The sequence below is a fragment of the Dreissena polymorpha genome, chromosome 4, assembly GCF_020536995.1.
Source record: "Dreissena polymorpha isolate Duluth1 chromosome 4, UMN_Dpol_1.0, whole genome shotgun sequence".
NCBI lineage: Eukaryota > Metazoa > Mollusca > Bivalvia > Myida > Dreissenidae > Dreissena > Dreissena polymorpha.
The window spans coordinates 7506065-7530038 of record NC_068358.1 but is presented as its reverse complement, the minus strand read 5'-3'; the positions used below and the strand labels follow the sequence as shown (position 1 = coordinate 7530038).

Here is a 23974-nt window from a genome sequence, read left to right as displayed (position 1 = left end):
TCTTTGGTTTATTATTTGTATGATGATGATAATGATGATGATATGGGTTATAAAGATGATGAGATTTTAATAGTATTTTGAGAATAGAGAATAATAAATTTACTCATAACTATGAGTAAAGATGGATAAGTGCGCGATATATATTCTTGCAAGTATTTAAGCTTCATAACAACTGTTTTCGAAAAACAACTGCGCATGTAACATCGGTATCTTCTCTACTGAATAACCGAAAAATCTTATATCCGAGGGTCTTTTCACAAGAACACATTTATTATTGTTTCAAGAACAGTCATATGCAGATTTAAGAACTGTGATAAACATTTTATTTCTTTGTAGGACGTTCCGCTTGCCAGTATTTCAGGCCAGAACTGGCTTAGTCCACACTTTTTTGTAGACAAGCCCTATGTTTTATCATTTGTCGGAGACTTCACTGTTGAATCTATGTTTTCGCATTTAAATTTATAATTAATTTAAGATAAAGTCAAATGCTAGTTTACGCGTTTCGAGGCCTTGATAAAATATACATCTATATCTTGAAACATATTTGCATTCTTTGCAAACGTGAGTTATATCTCTTAATAAAGGCAACCTAACAAAATATACATGCGACTCATAATGTTGAAAAAAAACAAAGCGATTACACGAACTTTCAAAAGGGCGATTATGGAATTTAGATAATCCAGATCGTAGATGTTTAATGCCAACAAATGATGGCAATGTGATAGGTCCCACACCACTGTTAAAACTTCAAAACGCGGTCGGTTAATCGAAGTAGATTAGGTGACCTTATTAGGTTTCAAAATTAAGCCAGTTCAGCGTGGAGGTAAGACGATTTCGGGCGACAAAAAAGTTAATTCAAAATTGATTTTCTCTCTGAATCTGGTTTTCAAGTACAATTATGTTCGTGTTCACAAGTCAAATAGCATTTATTATGTGTTTTACTTTCAAAAGGTTTATACTGTCAAGGAAGTCCCGTTGGATTGAAGTGTTGTTATAAATATTCATATTGAGGAATACGTAATATTTTTGTGATAGAAGCAACATCATTACGGTTATTTTTTAATATTTGTAATTTTAATGTGTTTTATTATATGTTATTTGATGTTAAGTTGTTATATTGTTAACTTCATTGTTCACGTTGTCTTTTTTGTTATTTATTGCTTATTTTCTATCGCCACCATTTAAATATAATTTTAATCATTACATGACCTTTAACGGTCAGGTATTCAACATGACGAACCGCCTAGCGCCCCCTCTTCCGTTTCCCCGTCGGACCGCGACTGTTGCCTTCGAGACGCATGGGCATCATGGAGCCGGAAGTCGCCAACCATCTCGACTGTCACACCTTGACCTGACAGTTCCGGTACGCCAGACTGGGTCGCGACTAAGTCAGATCCGAGGGAGGACGTCTCGATTGGATGACGACCACTTCTTTGACAGCAGCGATGGTAGATCCTTAAATTGATAACCCTTTCGAAACCAATCAGTGTGAAAAACTCTTTTTTTTTTAAATATCGTTTCAACAAAATTCTGATGTTGCTTGAATTTTACTGAAAAGAAAACACATTTTAAAAATTAGCCCTACTACACGTACAAAAAGTATTACATATACATTGGTTTATATTGCTTGTTTTCACAAACGTGATTAAAAGAACTCATCAGTTTGTACTAAAGCTTGTGCGTGTCGTTCAGATGAAAGCATTTCACCGTCTCGGCGACCCGCCCCGTTGGGAGGATCAAGTGCACGCGATAACACAGGGGTGAAAGCATACAAGAAGATCTGCAAGAAGTACAAGCTGATACCGACACAGAAACTTGCGAGACAGCTAGGAAAGGGGACCATCACGGCCTGCAACTTGAACATGAGTCCGAAAGAGATTAAGGCATTCTTTGTCGCGCTCGTGGTATGCTTTTTATGCTCTCTTTTATATTTCATTTTTTATTGTGTTGATGATTGTTACATCTGAATGGTATAAAATAAATCCTCAAAATATAAATATATCAAATTATATCGCCGCAACAAAGACTTAATGAACGTAAACGAAGACATCAATGAAGAGCCTTGTCATTTGTGTATCGTCTTTTACCGCGTCAAATACCGTAACTGACACGACGTTTAACCGCAACGTCTATATAGCTTTCAATTCTGACGTGTCTCTTTTGAGTTAAAAACAATCAATTCGAATGTAATTTAACGTGAATAATTAATTAGTCGCAATCGAGCATTTGATGCTCCATACTCATGATCGCCATTTACATAACTATTAAATAATATTTTCAACTTAAATTTGGATTTGTTTGTCTGTGCTGTCGATATAAGATTGATTTGATAAGATATGCGAACTGTGAGAAAGTGTAATTTATAAGGACTTCAAGATGTGCGACAGGATTAAATGCTTACCGCGTATTATCTCATTCAACAAATTTATTATCCGTTTCAGTGAAATGGCGATGTATCTGATACGATAATTCACTAAAAAGGGTAAACATAGCTATCAAGTAATTACGGTATAGTGTATGAAATTTTAAACGTGTTATTTTTATGACAATTATTATTTACCGCGAGTTTTATACCATTGAAAATAAATTATCAAAAACAGGTTTAGGAAAAGTGGTTTAACGTTATTGATTTTTGATAATTACATGTATTTTAAAGTACATAACAGTTCGATATTTACGTTTGAAATCCAGTAACTGTCCATTGCGTGTTTACTTGTTCAAAACACTTATTTTTGTGGTATAAAATGGGGATGTATTCGATTACATGTGAAGTGTTATTTCATAAAACGCGACCCTACCCATAGAACTTTGATTAAGGCAGTGTTATAAGGTGTATTGACACTTGTATACAAGTTAATCAAAATTGTTAGACCTCTTATAATAATGCGCTATTAGCGGTTTCAATTTTTCATTTTGTAACCTAATCTATCCACAATTAATGGCATTGAAGCCTTCTTGTAAATCGTTTAATTATTTTGATAATAAAATGTAGATGTTATACCCGATTATTTAAAATAACTGTTTAGTTATAGATAAGTGATACAATAAAAATAAAAATATCCGGAAATAATTCTCCTTGTCTTCCCACTAGCCTGACTAAGGTCGACTTTCTTTATAAATGTCATTTAAATTTAATTTGAATAATTTGTCACATTCATCAGGGCAACTCATCGAAAGAATATATGAAGCTAAATAGCTGTTAGTATTAAAGGGACCTTTTTACGTTTTGGTAAATTGACAAATTAAAAAAAAATCTTTCCGATTCGCAAATTTTCGTTGTAGTTATCATATGTGTGAGAAAACAGTAATACTGAACATTTACCGTGCCCTAAAATATCAATTATATGCATCTTTTGACGATTTAAAATCATGAAAAGTGTTCCAACGCGAAACAATTTAATAACAGAGAGTTCTGTTGTTGTCGTTACATTTTGTAACACTGCGAGGATTGCTTATAAAAAGTATAAAATTCATAATTTTTAACTCCATGTGTCAGTGGTTTGAGCCCAGTTGAGGGTTACTTTTTTTTTCTTTAATTGTATTCTTGTTTTTTACTTGAACTTTTTAGATCCATTTTTACAGATTTTTACTTCAAAACATGCCAAAATCTGTGAAAAGGTCCCTTTCATAGTAACTTTAATGCTTACATACTTTACTTTTACATTTGACTCAATCGTAAAACGTAACATTTAACTATGCTTTATTGTTTATGGTCAACAATATGTATCTCCATTGTTTAAATAGAGCGAATATGTACAGAACTACTAGTATATAGCATGACAATACATATATTACCATATGTATGCATAGACCATGAAATACTTGTCTTTATTTCTTATCATGGCCTGAAGTAATGTATGCCTTATTTTAGTTATTTATACATTTTCTTTTTACCTCGTTTTGTGTTTCTTATTTATTTTCAGGAATAATATATCAACGACAGTAACCATAAACAGGTAACTGTAATCAGTGATATTTTACCAAACGTGTTTTTATCGAAATCGCAGTGGTTTCGAAACAAAAACAACAGCAGCAACGACAAACCACCGACACAACTTATGACAGTTTTGCAGTCGGTTAGAAGTGAGGTTTATACATATATTTTCCAACGTAAATCATTAACTGTGTGTAAATAGACTAAAGCTTGAATAATATAATAAGATGATTTATTTTTTTAGAGAAACATATGCGAAAGGAGCAACTACCATACTGCGGATAATGTTATCTTATCTTTTTGGATTTCGGATTTGATATCACTATAAAAAATTTAATACACTGTTAAAATAGCACACAAATTGACGATATTGTTTTCGATGAATTTGTTTGATCGGTTAGCGTATCGATCTCTGGAATGAGCCTTCATAAAAGTATTTTTAAACACAAAGTAAAACTAAGTTTTCATACTTCTCTATGTCTGAAATACTCTTTATTCTTAGGAGTTATGATGTGTACGTACATAAAGACAATAGACCTTTAATTTTAGATGATCCTACGACGTAGAATCCATGCTCATGGACTCTTGTGTAAGACACAAAATGGAACTTTTGTTTCCCATTCAGCATTTTGTTCGACATTATTCGAATGGTTGTTGATTTGTTGCTTGATAACCATAGCTTTACTCAAATGATTTATATACTATTTATTTTTATATCTTAATTTGTTTTCTTGTTACATCTTTTTAGAATAGATTTGTTTGAAACAAATGCGACAACAGAGCGGACATGTCGTCATTAAGTCGCATGTTCGGAGTTCAATGCTGATTTGTGAGACGTTTTTTCTCAGTCCTTTTTTACAATGCGCCTTTATCCAGTGCTCATTCGCTACGTACGCATTCACCTCAAATAAAGTTTACCCTCAAACCACAAGCTAGGTTTCGACTTTTTTTCTAAAATCATTGACTTATGTTATAATCAGCAGGGGGAGAGTGACTGCCTTACGACGCTCGTGCTCGATGGCAACAACATGGCGACCACACAAATCATGTTTGTGGCTGACTTCGGGCAAACTCACTCATTTCTGACAGACCTGGTAAGATGAAATACCATATGAAGCCATAAGCCTACCATAATGTGGGCATTGGACAACCAATATGTCGCAATTGGTCAACCACATATTGTTAATTTTAAGAATTATAATCAAATAGTTTTCCGAACCAAGAAAGCAATGAACAAGAAATAATTGCTTTAAAACGCATCCGTTTCTTTGGATGCAGATTATGATGCAGAGGTCGTATTCCAGAAGCATTCAAGTTCAATTTTATTATCTTTGTTATTTAAATTGTGCAGTCAAAAGATGTAAAAATGTAGTTAACATATAATTTCCAATTTTTTGATAAAGGCATTATGCCGAAACGTCAATTAAAGGAGTATAATCAGAGAGTTATAATTATTTAATATCCCTTCGGATAATTCAACTGAGCTTCAGTGAAATTATTTAAGAAATCACTTAAGATGTTTCTGGAATACCACCATGATCATGTTTTCGATATTTCTGATTTCTGTTTTGCTGCATTTTTAATCGTTGTATAGTATTGTTATAATAGTATGATACAGACTGTATTAGAAACAACATCAATAATACTTGTTAGAACGATCAACGTGATTGAGATTTGTATTTCTTATTAACAAATGAGCCGTGCTCTGAGAAAAGTGGGTGTAATAAATGTGCGTAAAGTTCCGTCCCAGATTAGCCTGTGCAGTGCGCATAGGCTCATCAGGGAAGACACTTTCCGCCAAAATGGATGTTTGCTAAAAAGAGATTTTCTGTGAACGAAAAATACCATAAAAGCCGAAAATATCGTCCCTGATTAGCCTGCGCGGACTGCACGCACATGTATTAAAACCCCTTTTCACAGAGCACGATTCAAATGAATGTTACAGTCTCTCGGTGGATGCGGACTGTGTTCTCACGCTCTGACGGCTCTTACACGGTTCATCACCAAAGTACAAACCATACATAGACTAGACATAAGCAGTAAGTGAATTTAAGTTGTACATTTTATTGACGGCTATTAACTGCGCATACTGTTTTGTATCTCAGACATATTTTTATATTCTTATTCATGCCGTTTGCATTCACTTGTATTTTGGTGAATCCTAAATGATTTGAAAAAAGTAAGTCTTGACAAATATGAACGGGTTATTATTTTTGCAGATAATAACATAGGTGACGTTGGTCATGAAGCCATTGCAGATCTTATTCAGGTGAGTGATTTTTTTTAAAGTAAGAGAGTTAAAGGATAATATGTTAAATGCAAGTCATTGCACATTTAAAATGGAAAATAGTGAGTGCATTACACACATCCACATATCAAGCATGTCTCAAAAAGCTTTAGAGTGTTGTGTTCCAACTAACTCAACATACCCTAGATTTTATGTTAACTTTTTTTTTTCGACTTCGTGTTTTCGAAAAAATTTGCCACATTCTATCATATTTGCAAATTGAATTTTTACATTAAAGATATATGTTTCAAATAGTTTCTTCTCATCGAGCATCATCGTGAAAAATAGCTTGTGTTTATTAAAAAAAAGTTACGAACAAAAACGTGTTGATGTCATACTAACCATATTTTGTAGACGTTAGTGGAAACAAATGACTTTGCCTTAATGGATTTAGTTGTTTTTATACGAGCGGATTGATCTAGCAATTAACGCGTTATGATTTGTAAAAGACTTTCGAATGTCCAAAAACGATTACGATAATCCTCTTACTAAATTGATTTAAATAACGTTGTTAAAGTGTTGTATTGCATTAACCTTAAATCACTCTTGACATAATGTTTAACAGCTAGCGGTGTTGCGTTTCGTCAATAAACGAAAAACATTGATATAACTCGGCATGCGTATTAAAATGAATGTTAATGGATTTGTGCAACATTAATATGCGTTTTTCCGTCAACTTGATGCTATAAAGCATATACAAAATGCACATGAAATCACACGACGCGAACATGTGGTTTGACAGACTTTATTTAATTTAAAACAAGTGCTCATTATTTTACCATGCGTCATTCAATTGCAGAACAGCAACAGTTTAGAAATCCTCATTCTTCGCGGGAACAAACTTAGCGAATCTGGTGTGCAGTTGGGGAAAGCAATAAGTGAGTCGCTACTTTGAGCAGGTTATTTGAATAAGGAGAGTTTTGAATATACGATATAAAATAATCCAGCCAATATCTAGCAGCGTCTGAACAAAAATCATAGTCCACATTCATGTAAACATGCCATAACATGCCTAAAAGCAGCTCATGTGAAAACTGCTCAAAACAATACGTGATATGATATCAAATTCAACCAAAGGTTTAGCGTGGCATTAATTGATACAATATGTGTTAATAATGCCGTACAATGGTCCCTTTCGACACTTTTCCATGCTGGAATTCATTATGTATTTAATTGTATGTATTTTTATTTCTCTTAATGTGGCCTTTTAATTGACAGGAAACATAAATACATGTTGTACTAGAACAAACATGTTTGTGTTACAGGTGAAAATACGATAATGAAATTTCTTGACCTCAGCTGGAACCATATTCGAGGAAATGGAGCAATCGGCATTGCCAAAGGGTTGGCGGTAGGTATGCGTAGGATTGATGACCAGTCCTTGACCAGTGGCCCCATGTCAATGACCCGGTAACATGGAATGTCTTTCAATTATATAACCTGAATAACGTCTGTACAGTTTATTAGACGGCGTTGTTTTTAAACGGCTTTGATGAAAACCAGTAAGAGACAATCTTAAATTTGGAAGCGTTGATACTGAATTAAATCTTATTCAGTTTCGTACCAATCTCATTTAACATGACTTGTGTGTCTATACATTTTACAACGACAATAGCTTTCTGTATTGTTTATTAAGAAATGACTGTCATACATTGTACAGAACAATGTTAGGCTAGAGACGCTGGTGCTGAGCTGGAACGGGTTTGGTTACGAAGGGTGTGTAGCCATGGGGAACGCCCTTGCAAATAACACAACTCTAAAGTCGCTCGACCTGGCTAACAACCGAATACATCAACAAGCTCTCTTTGAACTGATGAAGGGCCTAGAGAAGAACAAAACATTAGTGGTACTTAAGGTATGCAACCAATGCGTTGTTCGCATTATATCATTTAATGGCGTGCCATTAGCTGACGTATGTGCATATATTGACAAAAACAATGTCGTGAAAAAGAAACGATTATGAATCTCTATTCTTTTATCACTAACCATAATTGTTTTCAATTAACATACCCGCAAATTATTTTTTACACACCTAGTACGACGCTGTCAGTGTAAACTTTTATTTCATAAATTAAGCAAATGTGATGAAACTATGGTTTGTTGACTCTACATACATATAACGACAGCTTGGTGAAAACCCCATAACTGCTGCCATGACGAGCGTCTTGCTCGCCAAGATCCTGAAGGCGAAAGAGAGCAACCTGATGGAGCTTGACCTCCAGGTACGTGTGCCGTCTTGTGCCATCTTGCGTTAAAGATTGGAGTAAGAAAAAATGATAAACCTTAGATTTTGATCTCAGCTCTGTGGTTGTCGATGTTGTTTTTGTTGATTTTGGCTGCTGTTGTTTGTCTATTAAAAAAAATCTAATAAAATGTAATATAGTTGTTTCCATAAGACGATTTAGCAGTTTCGTTGTTGATTATCTATTAAGGATTAATAAATATATTTGTTGTCCCTATATATGTTTACATTTTGTATTGTCTTATGTAGTTATATATATGTATTCTAACTTTGAATTAGCATATTTATGAGATAACAATTCAAAATGTTTTCTAAATGACTTTCAACACCAAGCATAACAAAGTTTCATTTCAAGTTTAACCATAACAGTATTACACTAATTGAAAACGTAAAATGTTACCTTACCAACTGAATTTCTTCTTATAGTGGTGGATATAAGCCTCGCCTTGTGAACACGTTGCTTTATGCATATGCGTAAATTGTTGTTCTATATAAGCCTGCGCAGTCAACACAGGCTTATCAGAGTCGACTCTTTCCGATTTTATTTTACGTTTAAAAGGCTCTTCTTAATCAAATTTAAGCGGAAAAAGTCGTCCCTGATTAGCTACTTCATATTGTGACGAAATATAAGTACATGCATCTATATAATAAACGCGGATACAAACTGATATTTATTAAAGCTTTTCTTCGGTGGTGTACAGGGTGTAGTAGTAGACAAGGAGTTTGAAGGAATTCTGAAGCAAATACAGGACGAGCGACTGTTTTTCACGAACTACGAGAGATCCCTGCCTCTCCACAAGGGTCCGGTCAGAGAGATCGACCCCGAAAACGTGTTCAACGTGGATCCCATACGAATCCTGAAGTACATGAAGGAGCATCTGAAAACTATTCACCTCTTCCTAAAGGTGGGCATCGATGGAGAGCACAGGCTTAGCAAGGAGGAAATGAAATTCGCCTTTGAGGTACATTAATTGCGTACATTTGTTGAGATGTGAGTATAATGTGTGTAATTAATTTTAATTCGAAATCAATTGTTAGTACTATGCTTTATATGTTGAATAATAAATCGGCATAAGCATAACACATTATAAAAGTACAGGCATACACTCAGTTTCCTGTTTTTTTAAAGATGTAACAATTACATGATAGTTTTCTGATTTGCCCTATTAAACCTATAAAGGACAGACAGTAGAAGATTGGGTAATATTTAAGCTGTGTGATGTTGATCTCCGTTTGTAGCGAGACGGTTATCCCATAACTGACAGTGCTCTTCAGAAGGTTATGAAATACCTCACTGCGAACAAAGACAACCACGTAGAATTAATGTAAGTATTGTCTCACTGCGAACAAAGACAACCATGTAGATTCAATGTAAGTATTGTCTCACTGCGAACAAAGACAACCATGTAGAATTAATGTAAGTATTGTCTCACTGCGAACAAAGACAACCATGTAGAATTAATGTAAGTATTGTCTCACTGCGAACAAAGACAACCATGTAAAATTAATGTAAGTATTATTTGGCAATATTTAATATTTTCAATTTTCTGTTTAGCTAAGTATAGCAGGATACAATGAGACAATTTTAGTATTAATTTTAAAAACTTAACCATATGACTTCTTAAAATCAAAGTACTGACAGTACTGGTGTGACAATGCTTTTGAAGAGGATGGATATAAAACATCAATTTAAGTTTATCTATATCACCACAATTGTGTATTTTGATACGAACCTTTTGGGTACGATAAAAAATTTGGGTACGAAAATTTGGGTACCAAAAAAATTTGGTACGAACAAAGTTTGGGTACGAAACATTTTTGGTGCGAAAAAAAGTTTAGGGGTACGGTGAAGTAGTACCCGTAGGTAACTTGACCCATTGAGAGAAACTGGGGGGCGGGTCACATTCTTGTTCATTAAGTATGGCAATACCTTCATGATGATTCTCGAATGTAGGTATGAGCACATAGCCGGACCAGGTTAGCTCAATCGGAAGGGCACTTGACTATCCGAGTTCGCCCAGGAACATATGGATAATTTAACTAACCAAAGCGATATGACCTTATACATGTATATGCTGAAATCTAACAATCGAACGAAATATCAAACATGGTATGTACACTTCGGTGGTTGTGTAATTTCTGTTATAATATCGTATTCAATATGTAAATTTAAAATGATTGTGCCCGCACTTGAGTGTGTTGCATTGTTTGAGTCTATACGCGCCTAGGCTGCACCCAGTGTGTTATTTGTGTTTTTCCAAGGTTATGAGTTACCTCCGCGTTGAGGCTGCATAATGTTGGGACCCGGAGTGTGTCCAGCACTCCTACATAATAAGCTTAGATTGACGACAGTTGGGACGAATTTTGAATGATAGCTGCAATTGCCAACTATTTTTTGTACTGAAATACTTTTTAATTTTTGATATGGTCTTATGCTGCGGGGGGGGGGGGGGATAAGATTATCCGGAAAAAAACACATGTCCGGAATGGTGACCACAAAACAGACAAAAAATAACATTGCGCCGGGAGCGGGAATCGAACCGGTGTCGTAGAGGTGAAAAAAGCGAACGTGCTTACCACTGCGCTAGCGGAACGGACAACTACGCAAAAAAATGTTTTTTCATCTATATATATCAGAGCAGTGCAGCGTTTACAATTTGCAGGTTCGAAATTGTTCGCATTCTTTAGATTTGTGATCGCGTAAAAAGTTAATTTTACATGTTTTCATTCGCAATTTATTTACAAAATCGAGAACAAATATCAAACAAAATAGAGAAAATATATAGTTGTTTCAATGGTCCATAAAAATGTAATGGATGTAAAATTACTAATTTAAAATTAACGTTTTGATACACTTATTGAATCTGTTTTCCCATAATATGCTGTTCTATTAATATTTACCTTTATCAATGATAATCAGCGAGGTATGCCGATTAGAAAAATCGAGCTATCTCAATCGGACTGGCTCGGTCTTTTACATAGGTCGCCAATGTGAAGACTTTTTCAATGGTATGATAACTTAGACGATGCTTTGCAGCATCGTCAAAAACGTTGAGAAAAAAGTATCGAGGATGTACATTTGAATGTAATATACGTAGCACTTCACATTTAATTTGTTTTTCAGTGTGTTAATAACGTCTTTAGTTGTCAACATACAGTAAGATAAACAATATATATTTAAAATTAGACGCAAAAAATGTACAGAACAATCGTATCTATGTCAAATTAACCTTACATAATGCATCTAGGACTACACCCGGACAAGATGATATGACTCTATTGTAAGGGAGATTCCTCACTGTGCTCTATATTTTTGTCTGCTTCATACCTTAAGCTCACCTGATCCGAAGTGATCAAGGTAAGCTATTCTAATCAGTCGATGCACGGTGTTGTTATTGCTAATCATGTTAGTTACAAGAACAAGATGGTTGGGTGGGTTGTTTGTTCATTTTGCTGTTGCTGAGGATGGTGATTTTCTGTAGCTGAAGATGATGATTTTGAGAAAAATTAGGAAAATAAAAAAAAAAATGATTACAATAAATATGTACCAATTTATTTTATAATCATTAACAACAAATATATAACACAATGCACGGTGTGCAGTAACAACGTCTTGTTGCAAGCAAAGTGGTAACGAGCTTTGCGGTAGAAAAACAATTAAGGCTTCAAACCAAACTTTACAACAAACTGCAAATTCAAGGATCTCGGGTTCTATCTCCGATCACATACTTTTCTATGGTCGTATTCATCTACCTGCGAAGTAATCGGCAGTTACTAGTACACGTATGTGCACTTAGAACGTGTAAATTAGTTATCACAGGAAACGTGTGAATAGGTCAACTTATCGCATTTATATGACTGACTTACTGATAACAACGGCAAAACACCCAACTAAGCAAACAAAATAATTTTCAATACCGTATTTACGAAGTATGGACCGAATTTTGATTTCAAGTCATGTGAGGTAATACAAAATATTTCATCATATCATATCTTAGAAAGATATTATTATTACCATACACGTTATATTATAGTTATTGAATCATCCTAAAACCTGGTCATAATATTCATCTTTTCATCAAACGTTGGTGAAACCAGAATGTGTTTTAAACCAGATGACAAGTTTGAGCTTTAGACATTTTTTTTAAATTCTAAATGTGTCATCTTTTTACGATAAAACTAGGTCATTAAAATGAACTTGAATACATCTCTCGCAGTTCAAAACTGATTCATTTGAATAAAAAAACTTCTATGTTACCAGTTTAAAGTGATATTATGCGCATCTAACAGTAAATGCCATGTTTATAGGTGTCTATTGCAACCGTTGTTTATTTTTTGTGTTTTCACTTCATATACACTTATATTTGTTAGTGCAGCATCAACATACTAAAGCAATATCCCGGAAAGAAAAAAATAATGCATTTGAATATCAACCGTAGTTTCGTTTTGACAGCTGACGACAGAAATGATTCGATGTATATTGTGAATCTAAATTTAGTTTAAGTGCAGATTCGTTCACACGCAACATGAACACTAACTCCGATCCTAATTAAAAGACAGTTCCGCTCGAGTTAGAGGACTGTACAGTCATGTACAATATCGAATATAATGTTAGTCAATGCCGTAGCCAGACCCAAATTTAAGCCGAGGCAGTATCTTAGGTCCTTCTAGGGGGGTCCGGAGGCATGCCCCCCCACCCCCCGTAAATTTTTTTTATACCTAGAACGTCTCTGGTGCGTTTTAAAGGCCATTTAAACTACATTTTATACCTAAATTATCGGAATTGTGGACGCTACATATTACCGTTCGGTATCAATAAAGTTCATTGTCAATTTTATAGTCTAGTACCATAAACGGTGTTTGAAGTGACAATGATATAAAAACTTTACTACAGATAAAATAGTCATATACTTCATTCGAAGTCAGATAGAAGAAAGAAAAAATTGAGACGCAGCTCTCTCATACAAGCCATAGTATGTATATTGATAATAGAATTTTCTTTACATATTTATTATTGAAATACTAAATAAAATAGATCTACCTTATAATATGAAGGAACAGATCTATCAAACATTTTAGCGAATAATGTTTCATGAACATGTTTTATTATTCGTCAACTTTTAAATATCAATCTTATTGAACGCTTATTCAACTCTCCTGTCTCCAGTCGAATCCCACATTTGAAGATGTTTTTCGATCAACTGGAATGTGTTTATGCACAAACATTACAGCGATGCCATTTAGCCATTCCTCTTTCATAGTAGAACGTGTCCACGTTTTAAGCCTTCGCAATGTGCTAAAACTCCGCTCACATGTACAAGAACCAATACAAAATATTATTTCTTAAGTTAACATCAAATCAGCTTCCGCAAACTTGCTGTTGTAGTTCAAACAAATTCACCGTGAAAAAAATTCGTGGACGATTTGTTTTTCCATTTAGAGCTTGAAAGCACAAAAGGGCTCTTTAAAGAAATATTTAAAAGCATTAAATCAAACTCGTTTTCAATCATAAACACATAAAAAGGATCATTGATGGAATTTACTTAAACACGGACCTACTGGGATTCGAACCAACAATATAATAGTGACCAATGGATACAGAGTCTGACGCCTTGCCGATTGCGTCACAGGGGCATATTGCTTATCATGAGGAGTACAAATATTTAACTTAAATCAGTAAAGTTTTTCGCCATTTTTTTCAATTTTCTTGTGCAACATTTTGTTTTAGCATTGCGTCATCATTTTCTGTCAGTTGACATTTCTATCATCAACGTTCTATCATCAACTTCATTGACTATTAAAAAGAAAAGACTTGAACTTTATACCAAAAAAGTTTAATACGCGGGATATCATAATTTGAAAATTCGAATGTAAACAAAGATTCTTACCACCTGAAACGGTCCCGGATTAAACTCGACGCAAGCCATAAAGAGGAGAATTCCAATAAAGGCGAAAACGCCAATCACCCGAAGTGTGTCTAGGTCTAAAATAGACCCAGACCTGGCCGTAAAACACCCGATCCACGCTCGGTATGTTCCGATATCCACAATGATTGTAACATCGAAGTTTACACAATCGGGACTCCTCGGACAATTCCGCCATATCGGCGATCGTCTCTCGGGTGTATTTGGTGGAAGGATATGTCTAACGCCTCTAGGCGGAAGATATTACACCGAAAATATAGTTCGGGTTACACACAAACAAATTTGCACTAAATCAACCGATAATATAGATATATAAGGACTAATATCTTTAAGGAGTAATATAATAGTAAATTTATTAATGTTATTGTTTAAAATTAGATATTATTGCATGCAAAATATTCAAATTTTAATGAATTTTAAGAAAGCCAATTAGTTGTTTATTGAAGTGAAAACAACAACATTATTCAAACTTAAAAGAATCAGTATTTCTTAAATTATATTCATTGCAACATTGCTGATGTTCGGCTGCAGGCGACAAACTTTGAGATTTAATCAATATGTTTATGTTCTATACCATTAACAATCGTACAACACTGGACAGTGTTACAGAGAAAACTCTTCGGTGTAATATAAGAAATAGTAAACTCCACATTGGTCCCAATGGCATTATAGTGACCAGCCAGGCAGTCACAAACTGTATATGGACCATAGCCATACGGCCCTCAGTGGGGCTATTATCAGTATTTAAACACCTGAAAGATTTCATGGAATGGAATGTCTGGGGCTTGATTGAATTTGAAAAACGATTCTTTCTGTGCATTTGATGATGGTAACCCTACAGTACTTCTTGCAGATATTGTTTATATTTTATCCTAGGCATTTTAATTCCAGATGTTGTTATCCTGGCCAGGCAACTAGCTTTTCAAAGCCTTAAATAATCCAGTGCCATTAAAATTAGGGACAGTGTAACAATGTTCAGTTTGGTAATATTAATATATTAAAGCATAACTTTGCCCTTGGAAATGAACTCAATTCAGAATGGCCCCTCAAAATAAGACATACTGTATTGGAAATGTTAAAACTGAGCAGTGGTGTTGTTAAAATTTATATTATTTATCTTTTAAGAAACTTTAAGAAACATATCACAGGCATGCCCATGGTTTTGGGTCGGTACTCTTAAGATGGGAAACAAAAACACTAAATATGGTCGACAGTGCAGGCAACAATTGTAAAAAGATATTTTCCATCCCTGACTGCCATTACTGACATGAAGTAATTTAACTGTAATATGTCTGGAAACAGTGTCAGTCACACTTTTCTAAATATTGATTTATTCATACAAATGTATATATATGTCATACAAGTACAGATCATACAATACAGTCAATTTACAACATTTAACAATTGGAAAACAATTATCACAGGTTTTGGATCACAATGCAGTGATAGATCACATTTTGAATATCACAGTCAAAGTTAATCAGTTAAATTCAGTTACAAGTAACTAGTCAGTGTATTTAGCAGAGATCTGAAATAACAAGTAGTTACAAGATGTTGAAATCAAGACATGATATATATATACCACAGGATGTCCCATGAAAGTTTTGCAACTTATTTCCAATAGGGTCCTATATATGGGTGGCAAATGTACACAAATGGTGGCATTAATACACATAAACATATCATTCATTTAAATTTGAGATCAAATAGTAAATAGCATATATTATTAGAGAGCACTGGTTATACTATTATCTTGTTATCACATTTAGATGTATGTTTTCATGTAACATATTCGGGCCTACAGCTCAAAAAATGCTAGCTATGCCCCTGAAGAATCTTATTCTTGAGTTCACCTTTTTAATAATATTATTAACAATAGATGAAGCAGATAGGTCAGTGTCGAATATTGAACCAAGGTGTTCAACAGATGATTGAGAAACAATAGTGTGATCATTACATTTTACAGTAAAATTATAAAGTTTAGATATTTTCCTTTTGGAACCAAACACTATACATTCAGTTTTTCCAAGGTGTAAAGACAGTGTTGTTATCAACTAACCATTTAATACAATTTTCAAGTTCTTTACAAAAATCACTACTGATGATACTAGGATCTTTGTAAAAATAAAGGATGACACTTTTATCAGCATATAGAATAAGTTTACATAAATACAATAATCAAAAATCACTAATATGCTATATCAGTGTTAAGGCATTATGAAATGGAAATGGGTGTGACAAGTAACAAGAACCCTACACATTTACATAACAAAACATCTGATATCTACAATTACTGGATATAATATATATATGTTGAAAGTTAATATAAAGAGGGCAATACAAAAAAAATGTACAAAAGTAGTAATAAAGACAAAACAACCAGTTTACAATGTTAAGATTTATGCAGTTGTTGGCAATAAGAAAACAATTACCATTCTTAACTTTGAATTTTTCAAGTGTAAATACATGTATGTAAATCAGAACACAAGAATTTGTTTCCCGGTCACTTTGAGCAATGTAAGTGCCCAATGTTTACACTCAGTGAATTTGTAAAACCAACTTATATGTGCGAACTGTCTGTCCGAAAACTTAAACATTTCCTATAACTTTTGCAATATTGAAAGTAGCAACTTGGTATTTGGTATACATGTGTATCTCATGGAGCTGCACATTTTGAGTTCTGAAAGGTCAAGGTCATCCTTAAAGGTCAAATATATGGCTTCAAAGCAGCGCAATAGGGGGCATTATGTTTCTGACAAACACATCTCTCATTTTTACATGAAAAACCACAGACATTGTTGGAATTTGCCACATATTAGGCATTGTGTATACATTTTTAAACTCAATTTTCCACACAATGAAACAACTTTTTAAAAAGGCACCAACAAATGTTCCTCCATCCCCTTTGCACGCTAAACAAAGAATCAGTTTTTAGCTCCACTGGCCAAATTTGTTCAAATTATGCCCCTGGGTAAAATTTAACCCTGCCCCGGGGGTCACAAAATTGAACATATGCGTATATAAGGCCTATTTTCTGAAAACTTTAAAAACTTTTTGTCCATAACCATTGGGCCTAGGGCTACCAAATTTGGTATGTAGTGGCATCTTATAGTCCTCTACCAAGTTTGTCCAAATTATGCCCCTGGGGTCAAGTTTGACCCTGCCCCGAGGGTCACAACATTGCACATATGCTTATATAAGGCCTATTTTGTAAAAACTTAAAAAATTTCTTGTCCATATCCATTGGGCCTAGGGCTACCAAATTTGGTATGTAGTGGCATATAAAGTCCTCTACCAAGTTTGTTTAAATTATGCCCCTGGGGTCAAGTTTGACCCTGTTCCGGGGTTCACAAAATTGAATATACACTGTATGATTATAAAGTGCTTATTTTGTGAAAACTTTAAAAATCTTTTGTCCATATCCATTGGGCCTAGGGCTACCAAATTTGGTATGTAGTGACATCTTATAGTCCTCTACAAAGTTTGTTCAAATTATGCCCCTGGGGTCAAGTTTGACTCTGTCCCGAGTTTCACAAAATTGAACATATGCTTATATAAGGCCTATTTTGTGAAAACTTTAAAACTTCTTGTCCATAACTGTATGGCACAGGGCTACCAAATTTAGTATGAAGTGACATGTAATAGTTCTCTTCTTAATTTGTTCAAAGAATTCCCCTGGGTCAAATTTGAAACTGCCCCGGGGGTCACAAAATTGAATATATGCTTATAAAGTGCTTATTTTGTGAAAACTTCAAATATATTCTTGTCCATAGCCATTGGACCTAGGGCTACCAAATTTGGTATGTAATGACATCTCATAATCCTCTACCAAATTTGTTCAAATTATGCCCCTTGAGTCAAGTTTGACCCTGCGCCGAGGGTCACAACATTGAACATATGCTTATATAAGGCCTATTTTGTGAAAACTTTAAAAACTTCTTGTCCATAACTGTATAGCATAGGGCTACCATTTGGTATGTAGTGACATGTAATAGTTTAGTTTGTGCACATTATGCCCCTGGGGTCAAATTTGAAACTGCCCCGGGGGTCACAAAATTGAATGTATGCTTATAAAGGGCTAATTTTTTGTGAAATTTTAAAACCTTCTTGTCCATAACCATTGGGCCTAAGGCTACCAAATTTGGTATGTAGTGACATCTTATAGTTCTCTACCAAATTTGTTCAAATTTTATCCCTGGGGTCAAATTTGACCCTGCCCCGGGGGGTCACAAAATTGAACATATGCTTATATAAGGCCTATTTTGTGAAAACTTAAAAGAAAATTCTTGTCCATAACCATTAGGTCTAGGGCTACACAATTTGGTATGTAGTGACATGGTATAGTCCTATACTTAGTATGTTCAAATTATGCCACAGGGGTCAAATTTGACCCTGCCCTGGGGGCCACAAAATCGATTATATGCTAATATTAGGCCTATTTTGTGAAAAATTTAAATATCTTCTTGTCCTTAACCATAAGGCATAGGGCTACCAAATTTGGTATGTAGTAACGTCTAATAGTTTTCTACCAAGTTTGTTCAAATTATGCCCCTTGGGTCAAATTTGACCCTGCCCGGGGGGTCACAAAACTGAACATATGCTTATATAAGGCCTATTTTGTGAAAACTTAAAAGAAAATTCTTGTCCATAACCATTAGGTCTAGGGCTACACAATTTGGTATGTAGTGACATGGTATAGTCCTATACTATACCCTTATATGGGGCCTATTTTGTGAAAACTTTAAAAATCTTTTTGTTCATAACCATTGGGCTTAGGGCTCCCAAATTTGGTATGTAGTGGCATCTAATAAACCTCTACCAAATTTGTTCAAATAATGCCTCTGGGGTCAAATTTGACCCTGCCCCGGAGGTCACAAAATTGAATAAACGCTTATAAAGCGCCCATTTTGTGAAATCTTTAAAAAATCTTCTTGTCGAAAACCATTCGGACTACAGCCACCAAATTTGGTTTGCAGTAACATCTTATAGTCCTTTACCAAGTTTGTTCAAATTATGCCCTTTCGGTCAAATTTGACCCTGACCGGCGGTCACAAAATTGAACATTATATACGCTTATATCTTGCTTATTTTGTGAAAACTGTTAACATATTCTTATCATTAACTCTAGGACCTAGGGCTACCACATTTTGTATGTAGTGAGGTATAGTAGTCCTCTACAAAGTTTGCTCAAATTATGCTCCTGGGGTTAAATTTGACCCAGCCCAGGGGGTCACAAAAGTGTACATGTGCTTAAATAGGGCCTATATTTAAGTATTTGCACATGCCGAGAATACCGGTATTTGATTCAGCCTTTTTTTCAGCAGTTGAGCGATACAGGGCCATCGCGGCCCTCTTGTTTATAAGAATATGTCAAAATGGGCAAAAGTCAGGAACAATACTGTCAAAATGCCCTTTTAACAACTCTGGTGACATGCGGCTGTAGTATATTTTCTCTGTAAATTTACAGCGAAACACAAAATGTCATTATCATAAATGTATAGCTTACATGTATATAAATATGATACGAGGTCTTACCCGGTATTTATACAAATAAACCTGGATATTTATAAAAAACACCATCTCCCTTTAAAGTGTAAAGAGAGAAGGCATTTGTTCACCAGTAACATTATGTTCAGTACTGGTAAATTGCAAGCAACGAACATAAAAATTTAGTCCCCAATTCATCAAGTTTTTAAAAAGTTCCACTTTGCTTAAGTAATAATGCATCAATGTTGATTCTAAAGAAAAAGAGTAATCATTTATGCCTAAACTGTTCTGTTGTCCAGAAGCAAGGACGTCATACACAAGCTTTGCAACATTTATAGTTTTAGTTACTTAACAATCTAAAATGAATGTCCATTCTAAGTTTGCTGTTGTATTCTTCCCTCAAATCATACATGTTTGTTGCATAATTGAATGTTCATGTCCATGGATCACAATGTATATAGAAACAAACATTATTTTGAATTATCTTTCACAGTTATATAAAATATTAGGTTAATTTTGGGATACACTCAAGCAAATATTAACATTTGTCTCAAAATGAATCATCCTCTGAAGCCCCCGATGGGATTCAAACCCATACCTCTTTCCTCTGGAGAGGAAAGTATTCTATCTTAAAATACAAGGGCATGTAAGAGGAAAACGAGCAATTTCAAAGGGACGTTTTCACAAATAAGGCATGTATTGAAGTTTGTTATTAAATACTTTAAATTGATAAGTAAATATTTGAGCAAAATACCTCAATAAAAAAAAATTTAAAAAAAGAAAGGAAGTCTTCCTTAACTGGGCTCGATCCACTGACCCTTGGAGTAAAAGCTTAAACCAATGGGCCATCAGTGCTCCCATATAGTCAGTGGTTTATTTTATACTTTATATAAGCAATCCTTGTAATGTTACAAAATCTAACTATAACCACAGGGATCGTTAGGTAAAAAATACTCTATTATACTATATACATATATACAAGGGATACAACTGTCAAATTTCCTGCACAACATCATGGTCTGAACAAAAAATCGCTTCCAAAAGCAATAATTACACCAAAAAAACTGTATAACAATAGCTCAGACATTTATCTATCAGATAATAACTATGTTTATAGCAGTAAAAGTGTTCATAGTTGTGTTTGAAACGAAAGTTTCATGAAAAACGGTAAAATTTTCGAAATGCGACACAGGTGTGCACACCCACTTTTACACATTTTGTTTCATAATTTAATAATTACAGAGAAGTTGAGCAAATTTTACCTTGTTTTATTATCCATAGACACTTTATTAATCAAAGTAGACACCTTCCATAATTGCATGTAACTGCATATATGTAAAACAACGTAAATATTGCATTTGTTTACATTTCTACTATCTTCAAGGATTTGTATGCAATTTGTCAGGTAATGTCACGTGGAACGTGAATTGCTGGATTTATTACTGCAGTGGAATTTCAATCAATCAAATCGCATGTTAGAAATGAATGTGAACTATCCAAAATGAAAGTTAAACATTGTCATTGTGAAATTGAAGCAGATTGATATGAATTTCTTGCAAAATATGCTCACTTAATAGTAATAATGTTCTATTTTACTATGAAGAAAAACTATCCAAGGAATATGTACCAGCAAAAGAGCTTTATAACAAAGGAATACGAAAATTACTTCTAGAATTCTCAGTTTTCAGCTGTGCACACCTGTGTCCAAGTACGGATTTTGGAGCATTTTGAATGAAACTTTCTCTCTTAGTTCAATGAAAAGCTTGTACTTTATTGCCAAGTGTATTATTTTCTGAAAGATAAATGTCTTGGCTGTTGAAATACAGTTTAATTGGTGTATTTATTGCGTTTGGAAGCAAATTTTTCTCTATTGTTTACACCATGGTTGTGTGCAGGAATTTTCACAGTTGTATCCCTTGTATATATATTTAGTATAATAGAATATTTTTACTTAACGGTCCCTATGACTATAACATAAGAACTCTCCAAATTATTTTTTTCATTATACTCTATGCTATATTGATAATAGCTAAAGAAACTTCAGCGTACAGTTTACATAGTATTGACAGACCTATAAAGTCGCGCCATTCAAAAATGATAAAAAGCGACATTTAAAGTTATGGTAGCCAGAACTATATTGATAAATGCAAACATTGGATCTAAAAAGCTGCAATAAAAAAAAGAATAAAATTGAATACAAATATAAAAGTAACCCTCAAATGGGCTCGAGCCATTGACCCCATGGAGTAAAAGTCTATCAAGTTTATGTAAGCAATCCTCGTATCTCACAAAATATAACGAAAACAGTCGATTTAATTTTTAAATTTACTCGATGTCAATACTATAAGTACTCCTATCAGTATGTCAGTAATGGCATCTTTTAATTTTAACAAGTTTTTAAGTACGTTGTGGGAATTCACAGATCTACATTAAATTATTACTTAAAGAATGTTTTCTTAAAAAAGACGAGCTAAAACACACATTTAAATTTTTCCTCTTTACGAAGGGTCCGCCATCTTGTTTTCTAAAGTAGTTCCAAATCCAATATGACGGCCGCCTACGTACATCAGAGAGACGGTGTGGTGTAGCCCACTGTCCGATGCGTTCAGATTGAAGTTTACAGTGCGACGCTTTGTTTAATATACGGATTTTACTAATTATTTGCTGAGCCATTTGGCATCAATTGAAGTTATTAAAATGAAATAATTATCTGCCTCAACATGAACCAATTGTATTTAATGATAATATTTGTTTGTGAATATCATAGTGCATTAAATTCATTAAATTGCCTCAATTTCTTAAAATATAGATTTGATTCTTAGACATTAATTTTCCTTTTTTTCCTTGCTATCTCAACATTGCTCTGCAAATTTTAGCCTCGGTGTGCCTCAGCGTGGCTACGGCGCTGTTAGTAGCAAGATGAGTTGCAGATAATTTGTCAATACCACATTTTAACTTACCCTTTTGACCTGTTAATTCTTTTCAGCTAAATTCAACAGTGAAAAATGCCCATACCTTTAAATATTCGACGAGTGTTGTTTTTTAAACTCACGTGAGCGCAGTTATAGGGTTTGTTTTTCCTTGGTGCTGTGGTTAAGCTTATGCTTCATATGAGAATTTATAACTTCGCTTGTTAAATTTATACAGTCTTGTTTTGCTTTATATGTCGATGCAATAAGATTTCCTCTCTTAAAACGTATTTCGTTCCTTTTACTGTTGTGAAGATGATCGACCAGGCTTCCTTACTCTATGCTGTTATATTTCGTGCTGATATATTTAGATCATATTCCTATACTTGACAATTTCATATTAAGTGAACCATTTTACAAATTCTTGTAAGACATACAATGGACCTAGAACTTGCACTCTGCATATTTAAATATTGCAGGTATGTTTTCTTTAAAACAGTATGATAATGGTTATCATTAAATCTTATTGATTTGTAACATCGTTATGATCATCAGACATTTTAGCGAAGTACACTGCGTCCCTTGTCATTTGTTTCCTATATATGTCAAAATATATATTGTGCTGCATATAGAAATGTATCTGCCTATATTACTAATTAACATATGCAAAATGACATGGCTAAAAGTATTGTTTATTTTCAAAACAATATATACGTCGCTTTGTAAATACAAATTTAAATTAATAAAACTGTCAGTAAAAGTCATGTCATTGCGTTCAAGACAAAGCTTAATTAGTTTACTTTCTTCATTTAATTGTTTTCTGTTTATCAGGGAAGTTATTAAAGGCAAGCGACGGTTAAAACAAAGCCTGTTTAAAGATCAAGAAGAAGCCTTATTAGGAGAACAAGAAAAAGACAAGAAATCATCTCAACCGCTTGCGGTCGCGGATATCATTCCGCGAGAAGAGAAAATAACGCGGAAATTACCTCCTTTGAATGGACCTAAGATGAAATGAATTTGTCAAGTAAACATTTAATGTGAAAATATCAGTTAATCCATGGTCCCCGAATTTGAATTCGCAAAGGCTGGTCAGACTCTACACTGACCGCTGATGACACCACTAAACATAACGTGTTTAGATAGCGAACATTGTAGTCTACACTGACCGCTGATGACACCACTAAACATAAC

At 34.2% G+C, this 23974-nt stretch overlaps 1 protein-coding gene across 1 annotated transcript; it reads left to right on the top strand.

Moving 5' to 3' along the window:
• Positions 1-1231: 1231 nt before the first annotated feature.
• LOC127877053 (leucine-rich repeat-containing protein 74B-like) lies at positions 1232-23798 on the top strand. Its single transcript, XM_052422656.1, has 12 exons — positions 1232-1448; positions 1693-1904; positions 4918-5028; positions 5880-5973; positions 6154-6203; positions 7021-7099; positions 7487-7572; positions 7882-8076; positions 8348-8443; positions 9165-9425; positions 9703-9788; positions 23615-23798. Exons 1-12 carry the CDS (start codon positions 1232-1234, stop codon positions 23796-23798), a joined length of 1671 nt encoding a protein of 556 aa, XP_052278616.1.
• Positions 23799-23974: the final 176 nt, after the last annotated feature.

Excerpts from the sequence above, each read along its gene's own strand:
- LOC127877053 (XM_052422656.1), top strand. The coding sequence starts at position 1,232 with ATGACGAACCGCCTAGCGCCCCCTCTTCCGTTTCCCCGTCGGACCGCG. Across the intron at positions 8,077-8,347 it reads AAACATTAGTGGTACTTAAG|CTTGGTGAAAACCCCATAAC; the intron begins GTATGCAACCAA and ends ATATAACGACAG. Across the intron at positions 9,789-23,614 it reads GACAACCACGTAGAATTAAT|GGAAGTTATTAAAGGCAAGC; the intron begins GTAAGTATTGTC and ends TCTGTTTATCAG.